The following is a 13,356-nucleotide window of genomic DNA, read 5'->3' on the forward strand; positions in this document are numbered from 1 at the left end:
CCTTCCCCACTTCCGATCTTCTAGGAGCATTTTTGGCTTCTCCGAATTCTCTGTCCCCTGGCTGGGGGGAGTTCCGGTAACCGTCGATAGGAACGGAAGCGCGAGGGCTGAGAGTGTTACTCTAAAAACTATCCTGTGTTTCCAAGCTGGAAGCTGCCGGAAGCTGCCGGAAGCTGCGATTCCCGCAGCGGAAGAGGCGCGACTTCTGACTCGCTATGTCCGCGAACAATATGTCGGACCCACGGAGGCCCAACAAAGTGCTGAGGTGAGGCTCCTAGTTGTCATGGTGTTAAAAAAAGAAAAAAGTTCAGCTGTAAATTTAAACGATATAATTGGCTTTACCAAATGATCATAAATTGGACAACATCCCATCTAGCAAGTAGAGGGGAGCGCTAAAGAGCTATAGAAAGGAAAGTGTTATTTAAAGGCAGGACAAGGAAGTCATAAACAGGATGATTTCAGATTATATTAGTTTCCTTTTGGGGAGAAAAGGGTCTTATTAGGTGGGGGTTACCTCATTTTCCTTTTGAAGGATGGAGGGGGGAGAGAGCCCATGTGACAGACTGCCTCATTGGTGCTGACCAGAAAATTCGTGACTGACCGATTAAGACTGCATTTCTGGAGGAAGTTGAAGCTTCTATTAGGTTAGATATTAAGCCCCGATTTGGTAGCTTGGCCAAGTACAAATTTTTGGATCTGTGGTATTCTTTTTAACAAATCTTCCCTCTCTTCCCTCCTCCCCGCTCCCAATCAGAGTCTGTCTAACTGAGAGACGTGATCAAAACTTAAGGCATGAGCGCCACTCTCAGCTGCTACTCTGAGGTTCTCTCAGTTTTGTTCTTTTGCAGGCTATTCATAGTTAACCCCTGTGATAGTCACAGGTCCTTGCTGGCTTCAGGTTCACAGTCTCTGAGTTGGTTATTCTCTTGTTATTTTTCTGATGTTCTAGTCATAGGGAGATCTTTTGCTTGATGATTAGTGGCTGTGATTATGCATTTAAAGCTTTTGAGAGAATACAGTGCATTCAGTTTAGTTGCTCAGTCGTGTCCAACTCTTTGTGAGCTCATGGATTGCAACACACCAGGCTTCCCTGTCCATCACCAACTCCCAGAGCTTGCTCAAACTCATGTCCATCCAGTTGGTGATGCCATCCAACTATCTCATCCTCTGTCGTCCCCTTCTCCTCCTGCCTTCAATCTTTCTCACCATCAGGGTCTTGTTCAATGAGTCAGTTCTCTGCATCAGGTGGCCAAAATATTGGAGTTTCAGCTTTAGCATCAGTCCTTCCAATGAATATTCAGGACTGATTTCCCTTAGGATGGACTGGTTGGATCTCCTTGCAGTCCAAGGGGCTCTCAAGAATCTTCTCCAGCACCGGAGTTCAAAAGCATCAGTTCTTTGGCCCTCAGCTTTCTTTATGGTCCAACTCTCACATCCATACATGACTACTGGAAAAACGATGTATTTGAGTAGAAGTCCAGTGTTCTTGCCTAGAGAATCCCAGGGACAGGGGAGCCTGGTGGGCTTCCATCTATGGGATCGCACAGAGTCCGACACAACTGAAGTGACTTAGCAGCAGCAGCAGCAGCAAACCATTACTTTGCCAGACCTCTGTTGGCAAAGTAATGTCTCTGCTTTTTAATATGCTGCCTAATTCAGTGCATTAAGGAGATTATTATGATTATAAGAAGCAGGATAATTAGCAATGTTTGGAGTGCACTTTGGAGCCATGCTCTCCAGGATTAAAACCAGGCAAAATCAAATACATGAAAGAGAGTTCCCACTGGAACTTCCCTGGTGGGGCGCTGGTTAGGACTTGGTGCTGCCAGTGCAGTGAGCAAGGGTTTAATCCCTGGTTTAGGAAAAAAAAGAAAAAAAAATTCCCCTTGAAGGAGTTACCTTCTTACGCCAGCTGGCTTGCTCAGTGACCTTTATGTAGTTGAGTTTCAGCTTCCCCAGGAGGAGTAATCCAGTGTAGCAGGTGGTGTTGACCACAGCATAGACACTCCTTGCTCAGCTAAAAGATAAACAAAGACTGTGTGTTAGTCGCTCAGTCGTGTCTGACTCTTTGCGACCTCATGGTCTGTCCATGGAATTCTCGAGGCAAGAATACTGGAATGGGTTGCCATTCTCTTCTCCAGGGGATCTTCCTGACCCAGGAATTGAACTGGGTCTCTTGCGTTGCAGGCAAATTCTTTACTGCCTGAGCTACCAGGTAAGCCCCTAATTAAGGGCTGTTCTGTTATAAAAGAACAACTGGCCAGAGAATCTAAGGATCTTTCTTGGGCTGATGGCCTTGCCAAAGGACACGAATCCTGAGTCATGAAATCCTTATCATTCTTTTTAACTTCATGATGTAAATCCAGGGGACTTGACCAATGAGGTGTCTTAGTTCCCTTGTGGAAAGTTAGGAGCCCAGTTTAGTAACCTAAGAGGCATTGCCCTCTGTGCACTGGCTGTCTAGGCATTCAGAGGCTAAAGGAGAATGATAACCATTATGGACAAAGACAGACCCTATCGGGGCACAGACCATTTCCATTAGGGGGGTACTGTTAATGGATTCATTCACAGGGATTACTGCAGTTACCATTCAAGCCAGATGTCAGTCAGGTTTTCAGCACATTTGGGAATAGATTCTCCCAGCCTGAAATATGAAGTGTTGCTCCAAACACCTTGCCAAGATAGGTGCAGTTGGTGAGGTCTCTTAGTGAGTGGGGGCAGATCTGATCTAGATTATCATGAGAATGTGGGGTGCAAGTGCAGTGAGATTTACCAGTTAATTGTGTCTAATTGAGTATGTACGGTTATGATGGGAGAAAGGGAAAAACAAGGTATAGGTTGTTCTGGCTGTGAAAGTTGAATTGCATAAGAAACTTTCAGGGGGTTTGGTTGTAGTTTCCTGTGACCTTGAGAATAGAAGGAAAAGCTGGTCACAAGGAGGACCAGGAGGTCTCTAGCATCATGAATAGATTGGAATTTTTTTGTTTTTGTTTTTGACTGTGCAGTGTGGTATGCGAGATCTTAGTTCCCTGGTCAGGGATCAAACCCACTGTTCCTTGCATTGGTAGTACAGAGTCTTAACCACTGGACTGCCAGGGAAGTCTCAGATTGGAATTTTTATTTATTTATTTATTTTTGGCTGTGCTGGGGGGTCTTTGTTGCTGTGTGGGCTTTTCTCTAGTTGCCGCAAGTTGGGGCTCCTCTTGGTTGCAGTGCAAGGGCTTTTCATTGCAGTGATTTTTTCCTGTTGCGGAGCACAGGCTCTAGGCATGCGGACTTCAGTAGTTGGGGTTCCTGGACTCTAGAGCCCAGGCTCATTAATTGTGGTCCATGGGCTTAGCTGCTCTGTGGCATGTGGAGATCTTCCTGGATCAGGGATTGGACCTGTGTGCCCTGCATTGGCAGGTAGATTCTTTACCACTGAGCTACCAGGGAAGCCCCCAGATTGGAATATTTAATGACAAATCCAGCGGTCTGAAAGCTTACTTTCCTCAGCAATGGCTGGGAGATAAGGGTGAGAACATCATCTTTCCAGGTGAAAACCATAGTAAAAAAAAAGAAAAAGAAGAAGGGTTTCAGTCTAGTTAACATATGGTCTTGATCTGGTGTCTGGGACAGAAGCAGTCCACCTTGACGCCAGCTATTCTCTTCCTCATCAGTTTGATTCAGAGGTCTCCAGCGTCTGTTTAGGACTGGATGTCTGACGGAGCTTTCCTTAGCTGTGGGATGTGTACTCACGGCCAGTGCCTTCTCATTTTGCATCTTTGTCAGTGGTCAGGAGCACTTGGTAAGGTCCCTTCCCATGGGGCTTGAGGGCTGTTTTCCTCTGATGATGTTTTCAGAATACCCAGTCAGCAGGCTCCAGTCTGTGACCAACAGGATCCTTTGAGTTGGGATCTGGGAGGGCTTCTTAAACCTGTTAATGATAGCATAAGACGTGAAAGACTTATAGTAGCTGGTCCTATTAACGTTAGATAGCAAGGGATCAGCAGAAAGTTGTAGAGCAATGGACATTGGTCTACTGGTGACTGTTCCATGTGGAGTGAGTGTATGTTTTCATAGAGGGTACTGGCAACAGTTGGCATGGCCAGAGGCAATATCTTAGGCCAAGGGAGTTCAGTAGTTTAAGCAGTCTAGAGGTTTTCGAGGATCCCATTAGTTCTCTCTACCTTGCCTGATGATAAGTGAAAAGGAGAGTGATAATTCCAAGGAGTCTGCAAGGTTTTCATTAAGGCTTGTACGATTTGCCCAGTGAAGTGGGTGCCTCAGTCCCTGAAGACTATGGAAGGTAGACCCCAAGTTGGAACCACATCTTCTAACAGGTTCCTTGCCATTGTGAGGGCATTAGCCTTGTGGCAACGGAAGACTTCAGCCCATTAGGAAAGCATGTGTAGAGTAACAAGAATGTACTGATAACCCATACTGGGTGGTGGTTGGATAAAGTCCAGCAATAGGTGCTCAGAAGGTCCCGGGTGGGGAGGTCTGAGGCCTCTGGGAACACAGATGGTTCTTCCAGGATTGCAGGCCTGACAGGTCAAACATTGGTGGTAAACTGCTTTTGTGATTTTGTCTCCCCACCCATGTCTATTCGTCATTTGAGTCATCTTAAAATGCACTGTGATGGGTGAAGGAATGCAAAAACTGAAAAATGAGATTTGTCAGGGAGCTGGGAAGAACCACGTGGCCATCTTGGGTTTCCCATAGCCGTGAATGTTTATCTAATTTACAACCATTGTTTGCCCATCTTAATTTCTCTGTTCAGGAACAGACTGATGTTACAAGGGCATCAAGATGGCCAGGGTCTGGCAATGAGAGGTCATGTTTTGCTGAGGCAGAATGGTCTTCATCCATCTGTATCATAATATTTATTTATTTTTCCTGGTCTGTAAACCAGATCTTAGTTCCCCAACCAGGGATTGAACCCAGGTCACCACAGGGAAAGTGCCGAGTCTTAACCACTGGGCCGCCAGGGAATTCTCAATGCCATGATATTTATAGATTCTGTTGCTGCTGTCTTTGCATGAAACGTAACTAGGGCATTTCCTGAACTCTGGTTCAGTCCTTTTAGTGTGAGTCTCAATTTTAATGACAGGTAATTTCTTACCTTCAGAAAGTAAGAGTAGTTTACTTGTTGCCTTTAAAAAAATTTTTTTTTTTTAATTTATATTTTTGGCTGCCCTGGCTCTTCTTGCTGCGCGCAGGCTTTCTCTACTGCGGTGAGCAGAGGCTGCTCTCTGGTTGCTGTGCTCAGGTTCTTACTGTGGTGGCTTCTCTTGTTGCGGAGCACGGGCTCTAGAGCGTGGGCTCAGAGTTGTGGTGCACGGGCTTAGTTGCCCCACAGTATGTGGGATCTTCCAGGACCAGGGGTCCAACCCATGTCCCCTGCATTGGCAGGTGGATTCTTAACCACTGGATCATGAGGGAAGTCCCTATTGCCCATTTTTGATGGGGGCCCGAGAGGACTTCAGAAAACCCCTTTGTTTCCATAACATCTCCAAATCATGGATAATCCTAAAGGCATACTGATTCTTGGTAAAAATATTAACAAGCCCTCTGGTAAGGGCTTTTTGGGCCACTTTCATTTATGGGAAGTTTCCTTTTCAAGTAATTCATAATGGTTAGTAATAGCATAATCAGTTTGGGAACAAGGTGTCCCTTCTTCATTTTCATTTTAGAGTATGGCCCATCAGCAAACAAGATTATATCAGGATGTTCTTACCTGACAGTTAAGGGGCTTATCTTTGTCAGTAGGGGTAGTGATGTAGCAAGTTAAAGGTGTTGCAACATTTAAGATGTTGCGTAAGTGGAGGAAGCAAAAGGATCTCATAGAAGGTTAATATGCTGGCAGAGACATGTTGAGTCAATTCAGAGTTAAGAAGACCGGTTTTTTGTTTGTTTGCCTTTTTAATACATTTGGGAGATCAGGAGATGCCCCCTCTGCATATATATATTTATTTATTTATTTATTTACTTACTTACTTACTTACTTATTTGGCTATTCCAAGTCTTAGTTGCAGCATACAGGATCTTTTAGTTTTGGCATGTGGGATCTAGTTCCTTCCACAAGGATTGAACCCAAGCTGCTTGCAGTGGGCCCACAGAGTCGTACTGGACCACCAGAGAAGTCCCAAGAGTTAAGAAGATTTTGGACAGCGTGAGGAGTCTATAAATAAATGCTGTTACTTCAGATTAGATCTACTGAAGCTTCTACTAACTTTGTAGTTGCAGCTGTAACCCAAGACAGTTGGTATAGGCACTGGCAACTGAATCCAGTTAAATGCTGTGAGAAGAAAGAGGCTGTGTTTATTGCTATGCTCTTGTGTGAGCATTCCCAGGGCTTGGTTATTTCTTTCATGCACAAATAAAGTGAAAGGTCTTGAATAATTAGGTAGGTCTAGGGCTGGTGGTTCTTAAAGCACTTTTTTTACTCTTCAGAAAAGCCTACTTATGTATATCTTCCCTAGAAAGGGGCTCAGGGACTAGAAGTTGAGTAAGGTCATTGGGTGGGGAAATGAATAGGGAAAAATTAGGAGCCCGTAGTCTACAGTAGCCAATCAAGTCTAGAAATCCACACAGCTGTCACTTAGTTGTAGGCCTAGGAAATTCTTGGATTAGCCTGATCCTTGTTGGGTTCCTTCAGCACTAGGTAATGAACATTATCTACAGATAATTGTTAATTTTCCCTTGAAGAGTTTATGTTCCTTTTGTCAACTGAAATAATAACCAACCTATAATAAGAATTTTATCTGAGCCAAACGGAGGCCTATGGCCCAGGAAACATAGATTCAAAAGCACTTGAATTGTTTTGCCGGACTACAGTATGGCAGAGGCTTATTCAGGCAAAAACTGCAGTTACAGAACTTGTTTGTCAAGAATTATAATTGGAACTTCCCTGGTGGTCCAGTGGTTAAGACTGTGCTTCCACTGCAAGGGGCATGGGTTCTATCCCTGGTCAGGGAAGTTCTGCATGCCTGCAGGTATGGTCAAAAAAAAAAAGGGGAATATGATTAGAGTCGGCAAGATATACGGGTGCTTGTTAAGCAAGGATTCGTTGGGGTCTGAAGATGTTGAGGCCATAAGGTTGCAGTTAGCAGCTGCTAGCAGATACCGTCTTAAGAATAGCTGGTGGTGTGGTTAAATTTGATACAGTTCAGAAAACTCAAGTCCTCACTGATGCATTAACATGGCTACCCGGCTCCATTTGGATGCCTGAAGCACAGTTCTGTCTTGTCCGAACAAAGAACAAACATCAGACACAATGGGTACATTGCTTCAGGGTTTCAAGAGACAGATTAGCACATACACAGCAAGACAGCATGACCTTAGGTCAGGGAAGGGAACCTCACATTCAAAGGAATTGGTACATTGGTATTGTGGGGATACGGTGAAAGAACATTTATCCCCTCTTCAAAGTGGACATTCTGCACAGTCTGATAACTGCACTTTTTTTTTTTTTTGGTCTAATGGTTAAAGCAGATGTCTGTCTGAGAGGCCACAAGACTGTCTGTTCTAATGAGCATAAAGTTTAAGCCCAGTCATGTCTTAGCTAGGATGACTTCTCCATACCACAGTATGAAAAGTTCTTCCATCACTTTTTAGCAGATAAATGGAATCTTTTATGGATGTGTCTTTGGTTACTGAGCACAGTAAGCAGTCATCCACCTGTTGTGAAAGAGCTCATTTCCTGGGGACTGGTGGGTCCTTACATCTTGACGGAGCACTTGGGAGAAATCTGAAGGGGCCTCAGTGAACCCTTGAGGCACGAGTGTCCAGGCTTACTGCTAATTGTTCCAAGTTAAGGCAGATGGACATCAGCTGTTGGAATCTATAGAGATACTGCAAAAGGCTGAAAAAGATCCACAACAGTGTTTTGAGCCTGCTGGAATCTATGACAAAATGGTGTTCCAGGTTTGGGACAACTGGGAAGGGGGAAATAACTTTGCTAATAACCCTTGAGTCCTGCTTGTTGTTTAGTTGCTCAGTCTGGTCCAACTCTTTGTAACCCCATGGACTGTAGCTTGCTAGACTTCTCTGTCCATGGGGTTTCCCAGGCAAGCATACTGGCTGCTAAGTCGCTTCAATCATGTCTGACTCTCTGCAACCCCATAGACGGCGGCCCACCAGGCTCCACTGTCCCTGGGATTCTCTAGGCAAGAACACTGGAGTGGGTTGCCATTTCCTTCTCCAATGCTTGAAAGTGAAAAGTGAAAGTGAAGTTGCTCAGTCATGTCCGACTCTTAGCGACCCCATGGGCTGCAGCCTACCAGGCTCCTCCGTCCATGGGATTTTCCAGGCAGGAGTACTGGAGTGGGGTGCCATTGCCTTCTCCAGGGGACTTTCCTGACCTAGGGATTGAACCTGTGTCTCCTGCTTTGCAGGTGAATTCTTTACTGCTGAGCCACCAGAAGCTCCTGAGGGAAGGGATAAATCAGGAGATTGGGACTGACACATACACGCTGGTATATATAAAATAGATAACTAAGAAGGACCTGCTGTGTAGCTCAGGAAATTCTACTCAGTGCTCTGTAAAGACCTATATGGGAAAAGAATAAAAAGAAGAGTGGCTCTATGAACATGTATAACTGATTCACTTTGCTGGACACCTGAAATAACACAGCATTGTAAATCAACTCTACTCCCTATAAAAATTAAAAAACAAAAGAAACTTTCCCCTGGGGCTGGAGTGGGGGGAGGCTCTTAAGTTATGGACAAGTCACCATCCTCACCCATTAGGTTTCCAGACTGGCAGGATCTGCATGTTGTGGTGGCTTCTATAGGGCGTGCCTAATTAGCCCTGGGACATTAGGTCTTCTCTTGTGGGTGTGCGGCTTTGTGTGGCTTTAGGCTTCAGAGGATATTGATGTAATTGAGGGGGAGGTTTAGTTATGTGTCTCTGAATCTTTATAAGCTCTGTATTTTTTATTCTTGCAATGTCAATATTAGAAATAACGCACAGAGGATTTCCCTGGTGGTCCAGGATTTCGATTCCTGGTCCAGGAAGATCCCGAATGCCGCAGGGCAACTAAACCCGTGCGCTGCAACTACTGAGCTGGAGCTCTAGAGCCTGCGCTCTGCAACAAGAGAAGCCACCGACACTAGAGTAGTCCCAGCTTGCCGCAACTAGAGAAAGCCCGTGCGCAGCAGTGTAGATTTGGTGCAGCCCAAAAGAAAGAAAGAAAGTACCCAGAGATTTTGAGACACCTCAATTAAATTCAGGGACTTTTGTTGGAATTCTTCCTCTCCGTCAAGGACAGATTGTAAGAACATAAAAGATCTGGTTCACGTTGGTCAGGAAATTTTAAGGTGAAGTCCCCATTGGAAACAAAATGTCTTAGCCCTTTTAACTTAGAAAGGAGAGCTCTACCTAAATAGATCGACTGGGGCTACGTCACATAGTGAAAAAAGAATGTTTTTCAGTCAGAAGTCCGCCAGTCCTTTGTACTGGTTGAGGTAGAAATTCTCTCTGAACTTTTGTTAGATTCTTCCAGTTAGGAAACCTCTTTTTCACTCTGAGGGAGTTGTCATCCTAAGGGAATGGGGTGAAAACATAGCTCCAGACTGCATGGAGATCAAACCAGTCAATCCTAAAGGAAATCAACCCTGAATATTCATTGGAAGGACTGTTGCTGAAGCTCCATTCCTTTGGCCACCTGATGCGAAGAGCCAGCTCATTGGAAAAGACCCTGATGCTGGGAAAGATTGAAGGCAAAAGGAGAAGGGGGTGGCAGAGGATGAGATGGTTGGATAGCATCACCAACTCAATGGACATGGATTTGAGTAAACTGGGTGATAGTGAAGGACAGGTGAGCCTGGTATGCTGTAGTCCATGAGATCACGAGGAGTCAGACACGACTTAGTGACTGAACAACATCTCAGGAAAACACGTGAGAGTCTCAGCACATAGCTTGGCTGTGAGGGACCAAAGGAAGGCCTGCAATCTTGAGAATTCCTGCTGAAGAGGGAACAAGCGGTGTGAGGCAGGTGCATTCAGAGGGAAGGTCTGACAGAGTCACAGAACTGAACAACAATAAGTATCATCGAGAATTTGATAAGGTTTCCCATTAGATGTAATTTTATTTTCGCCTTGGCTGTTTAAGGGGATTACAGATAACAGCTTACCAGAGAATCCCTCGGAATCCTGAGGAGACAGATACGGGGGCAAGTTGATTACGTTTGAGACATTGGTCCTTGGGCCAGCGTTTTGTTGGCGGACCCCTAGGAGGGCATTATTTTAGCTCTCTGGTCTTGGAGCTGTTGTAACTGTAGACCAACAACTTGGAGAATTTTTGCTTGTAGTCTTACTCTAAGGTCATTTCAAAGTGCTCAGCTCTGGTCATTGGCTCCATCAGCCTGGTGGTCTCCTATCCTCTCTTCTGTATTTTTATCAATCCACTAATCTCAGGAGATAATCTGTGAGCAAACAGGGCCACTAGAGCAGGTTAGGTGACTATCACATGGAACCGAAGCACCATAGGAGGAGGGCTTCCAAGCAAGTGTCTTAAAGTCGGTCGGATTCACCTTTCTTTGTTTTGCATGTTTGAATAACAGACCAGTCAGTAGGGGTAGGGAAGATTCTAGGAACGGTTTATAAAAGGTCTGTTGCTTTTAAAAAATTTTATTTATTTATGGTTGTGTTGGGTCTTCGTTGCTTTGTGCAGGCTTTCACTAGTTGCAGCGAGCAGGGGCTGCTCTATGCGGACTTCTCATTGCAGTGGCTTCCCTTGTTGCGGAGCACAGGCTCTAGGCATATGGGCTTCCGCAGTCGCAGCACGCAGGCTTGGTAGTTGCAGCTCGTAGGCTCTAGAGTTCGGGCTCAGAGGTTGTGGTGCACAGGTTAGTTGCTCCACAGCACGTGGAATCTTCCCAGACCAGAGATGGAACCCGTGTTCTTTGCATTGACGGGTGGGTTCTTACCCACTGCCCTATCAGGGAAGTACAGTTGCTGTTTTGCAAGCTTTGTCTGGTTGAGGATTTTTTTTTTTTTGGCTATGCCCCATGGAATGCAGGCTCTTAGTTCTCCAACCAGGGATAGAACCTGAGACCCCTGCAGTGGAAGCTTGGAGACTTAAACCACTGGACCGCCAGGGAAGTCCTGAAACCCTCACTTTCAAGGGCAGTCTTGTGTCAGGGAAACCTTCCCCATGACAGCCATAGTAATTCTAGGTTGTTTTTAGTCATACTTTGCCATTTTTGTAGATATTTACAGCTTCTGAGATTATAGTTCTTGGTCATAAAAATAAGCAGGTGTGCCAATGGGTAGACTCATTAAAGGACATGGTGGGGTCAGAGATGCTCCCATCTCTCTTGGCTGGCCTTTATCTACACAAAGGAAGACAGACAGACATGAATACTGTAACACTGCAGCCATAACCAGTTACTGTGGCCTGGCCAAGAAAAAGGCCCTGTGCACACCATCACTGACTGCCTACGTGGAACCTGGGGCTGGAGAAAGGCTTGAACCAGGAGTAGATCCTACATGGGGACTGTGGGCTGATTCCAAACAAATGGGGAACTGCAGACCAAACCGCCAGCACGTCCCAACAAGGAATCTGGGAACAGAACCAAGGGCCTAGGGTTTCCAGCCAAATGAGGAACTGTAGTCAGAACCACCAGCAGCTCCCAACATGGAACTAGTGATTCCAGACAAATGGGGAACTGGCTGGAAAGCCAGTTAGGTCGGGAGCATGACACAAAGAGAGCAGAGCTCAGAACTGAGAGGAACTTACCCATGGCCTCCAGATCCAGCGAGAAAGACCGTGAACTCAGAAGGGGATTCATGGTACCCCTCCTTGTGTTCCTTGTTATCCCTGAATGTCAGAGGTTCACTTTGGATCCTGTTGCTGCTACCAAATCTCTTGAAAAACAAAATTCACCTGAGTAAATTCTAAAGGTCTAATTGGCTTTATTGAAGGATTCATGAATCTGGCAACATCTTGTCTAACAAGTAGAGGGGAGCCTTAAAGGCCTATAGAAACGGAAAGGTTTTTAAAGGTAGGGCAAGGAAGTCATAAACAGAAAAAAGGATGATTACAATGTCAGAGACTACATTTCTGGAGGAGGCTGACGCTCCATTCAGGCTAGGTAGTAAGCCCCAGTTTAGTGGCGTGGCCTAGCATAAATGACTCCATTTTGGACCTGTGGTTTTATTTTTAACAATGGGGATGGGTCTCAGATTGTGGGTTGGAGGCCCAGGGAAGCATCTGCCCACCCTAGGGGTAGAAGTCGAGTGCCCCTGACCCTGAGCCTGCCGCAGGTACAAGCCCCCACCGAGCGAGTGTAACCCAGCCCTGGATGATCCGACACCAGACTACATGAACCTGCTCGGCATGATCTTCAGCATGTGCGGCCTCATGCTCAAGGTGGGCAGGGCTTGGGTGATGCTAAGTGGAGAAAGCCAGAGCTGTCGTGAAGCCAGAGGTCCGGGTCAGGATGGGCACATTGGATGTTGGTCTGAGGCTTTAAGGCAACTTGGTGAGGTCCTTAGGGTGATGGGGGATGTCAAGGGCTAGGCTTCTTAGGCCTGAGGGGACATGGTGGGGTCAGAGATGCAGTTCAGGGAGTAGGACCAGAACTTGGGTACCTGAGGTTAGCTTTGGGAGGCTGAGACTGAGGGACTCCTGGGGATCAAGGCTGGAGCTGCAACAGGTGAAACTGGGATTGGAACCGGTGGGAGAATGGCTCATTGGGGTGCCTCTCACTGACCTAACGCATCTGTCCACCCACCTCTTCCAGCTGAAGTGGTGTGCTTGGGTCGCTGTCTACTGCTCCTTCATCAGCTTTGCCAACTCCCGGAGCTCTGAGGATACGAAGCAGATGATGAGTAGCTTCATGTGAGGCTGGGTCTGGGGAGGGAGGGACTCCTGGGGGAGGGGTGGGAGCCCCCCCGCCTCTCCATCCTGGACTGACACCTCTCTCCCATCTCAGGCTGTCCATCTCTGCCGTGGTGATGTCATATCTGCAGAACCCTCAGCCCATGACGCCCCCCTGGTGATGTCAGCCTAGAGGGGTCACGTCCTGGGCCTCTCTAGCCACCTTGCCCTAGGCCTCACCTGTGGCTGCTCAGCCTCCTGCCGTCAGCTGCGGTGCTGGGCTTCCCTCGGCGAGGCAGTCTCTGGGTCTGCAGCTGGACAGAGGGAACCTGGCCCTGACCCTGGGATCTCACGGCTGCTGGAGCAGAGAGAGGAATCCCCTGGGCCTAACCTCCGACCCCCACCTTTTCCTGCCCTGCCTGCTCCCAGGAGAGACGCTATCCATGTTTCTAGGTGTACCCACTCATTTTCTTGTTGAAACCCGTTAATAAAGTTTTGCATTCTGGCTGTTCTCTGCGACCCCTCTCTCCTGTGCATGGGGGCTGTT

The 13,356-nt window shown here is 46.5% G+C and overlaps 1 protein-coding gene across 1 annotated transcript; it reads left to right on the forward strand.

Annotated features, from left to right (window-relative positions):
* Window positions 1-207: 207 nt before the first annotated feature.
* On the forward strand, window positions 208-13,316 carry WDR83OS (WD repeat domain 83 opposite strand). The gene is made up of 4 exons (NM_001046010.1): window positions 208-265; window positions 12,254-12,359; window positions 12,733-12,830; window positions 12,925-13,316. The coding sequence occupies exons 1-4, from the start codon at window positions 216-218 to the stop codon at window positions 12,989-12,991; spliced, it is 321 nt and encodes a 106-aa protein (NP_001039475.1). The 5' UTR covers window positions 208-215; the 3' UTR covers window positions 12,992-13,316.
* The last annotated feature ends 40 nt before the right edge of the window (window positions 13,317-13,356 follow it).

Source organism: Bos taurus, chromosome 7, assembly GCF_002263795.3.
Source record: "Bos taurus isolate L1 Dominette 01449 registration number 42190680 breed Hereford chromosome 7, ARS-UCD2.0, whole genome shotgun sequence".
Lineage (NCBI taxonomy): Eukaryota > Metazoa > Chordata > Mammalia > Artiodactyla > Bovidae > Bos > Bos taurus.

Bases quoted from the DNA above. Each gene is read 5' to 3' on its own strand.
- WDR83OS (NM_001046010.1), top strand. From the start codon at position 216: ATGTCCGCGAACAATATGTCGGACCCACGGAGGCCCAACAAAGTGCTG. The intron at 266-12,253 runs GTGAGGCTCCTA...AGCCTGCCGCAG, and splicing joins AGGCCCAACAAAGTGCTGAG to GTACAAGCCCCCACCGAGCG. The intron at 12,360-12,732 runs GTGGGCAGGGCT...CACCTCTTCCAG, and splicing joins TGTGCGGCCTCATGCTCAAG to CTGAAGTGGTGTGCTTGGGT.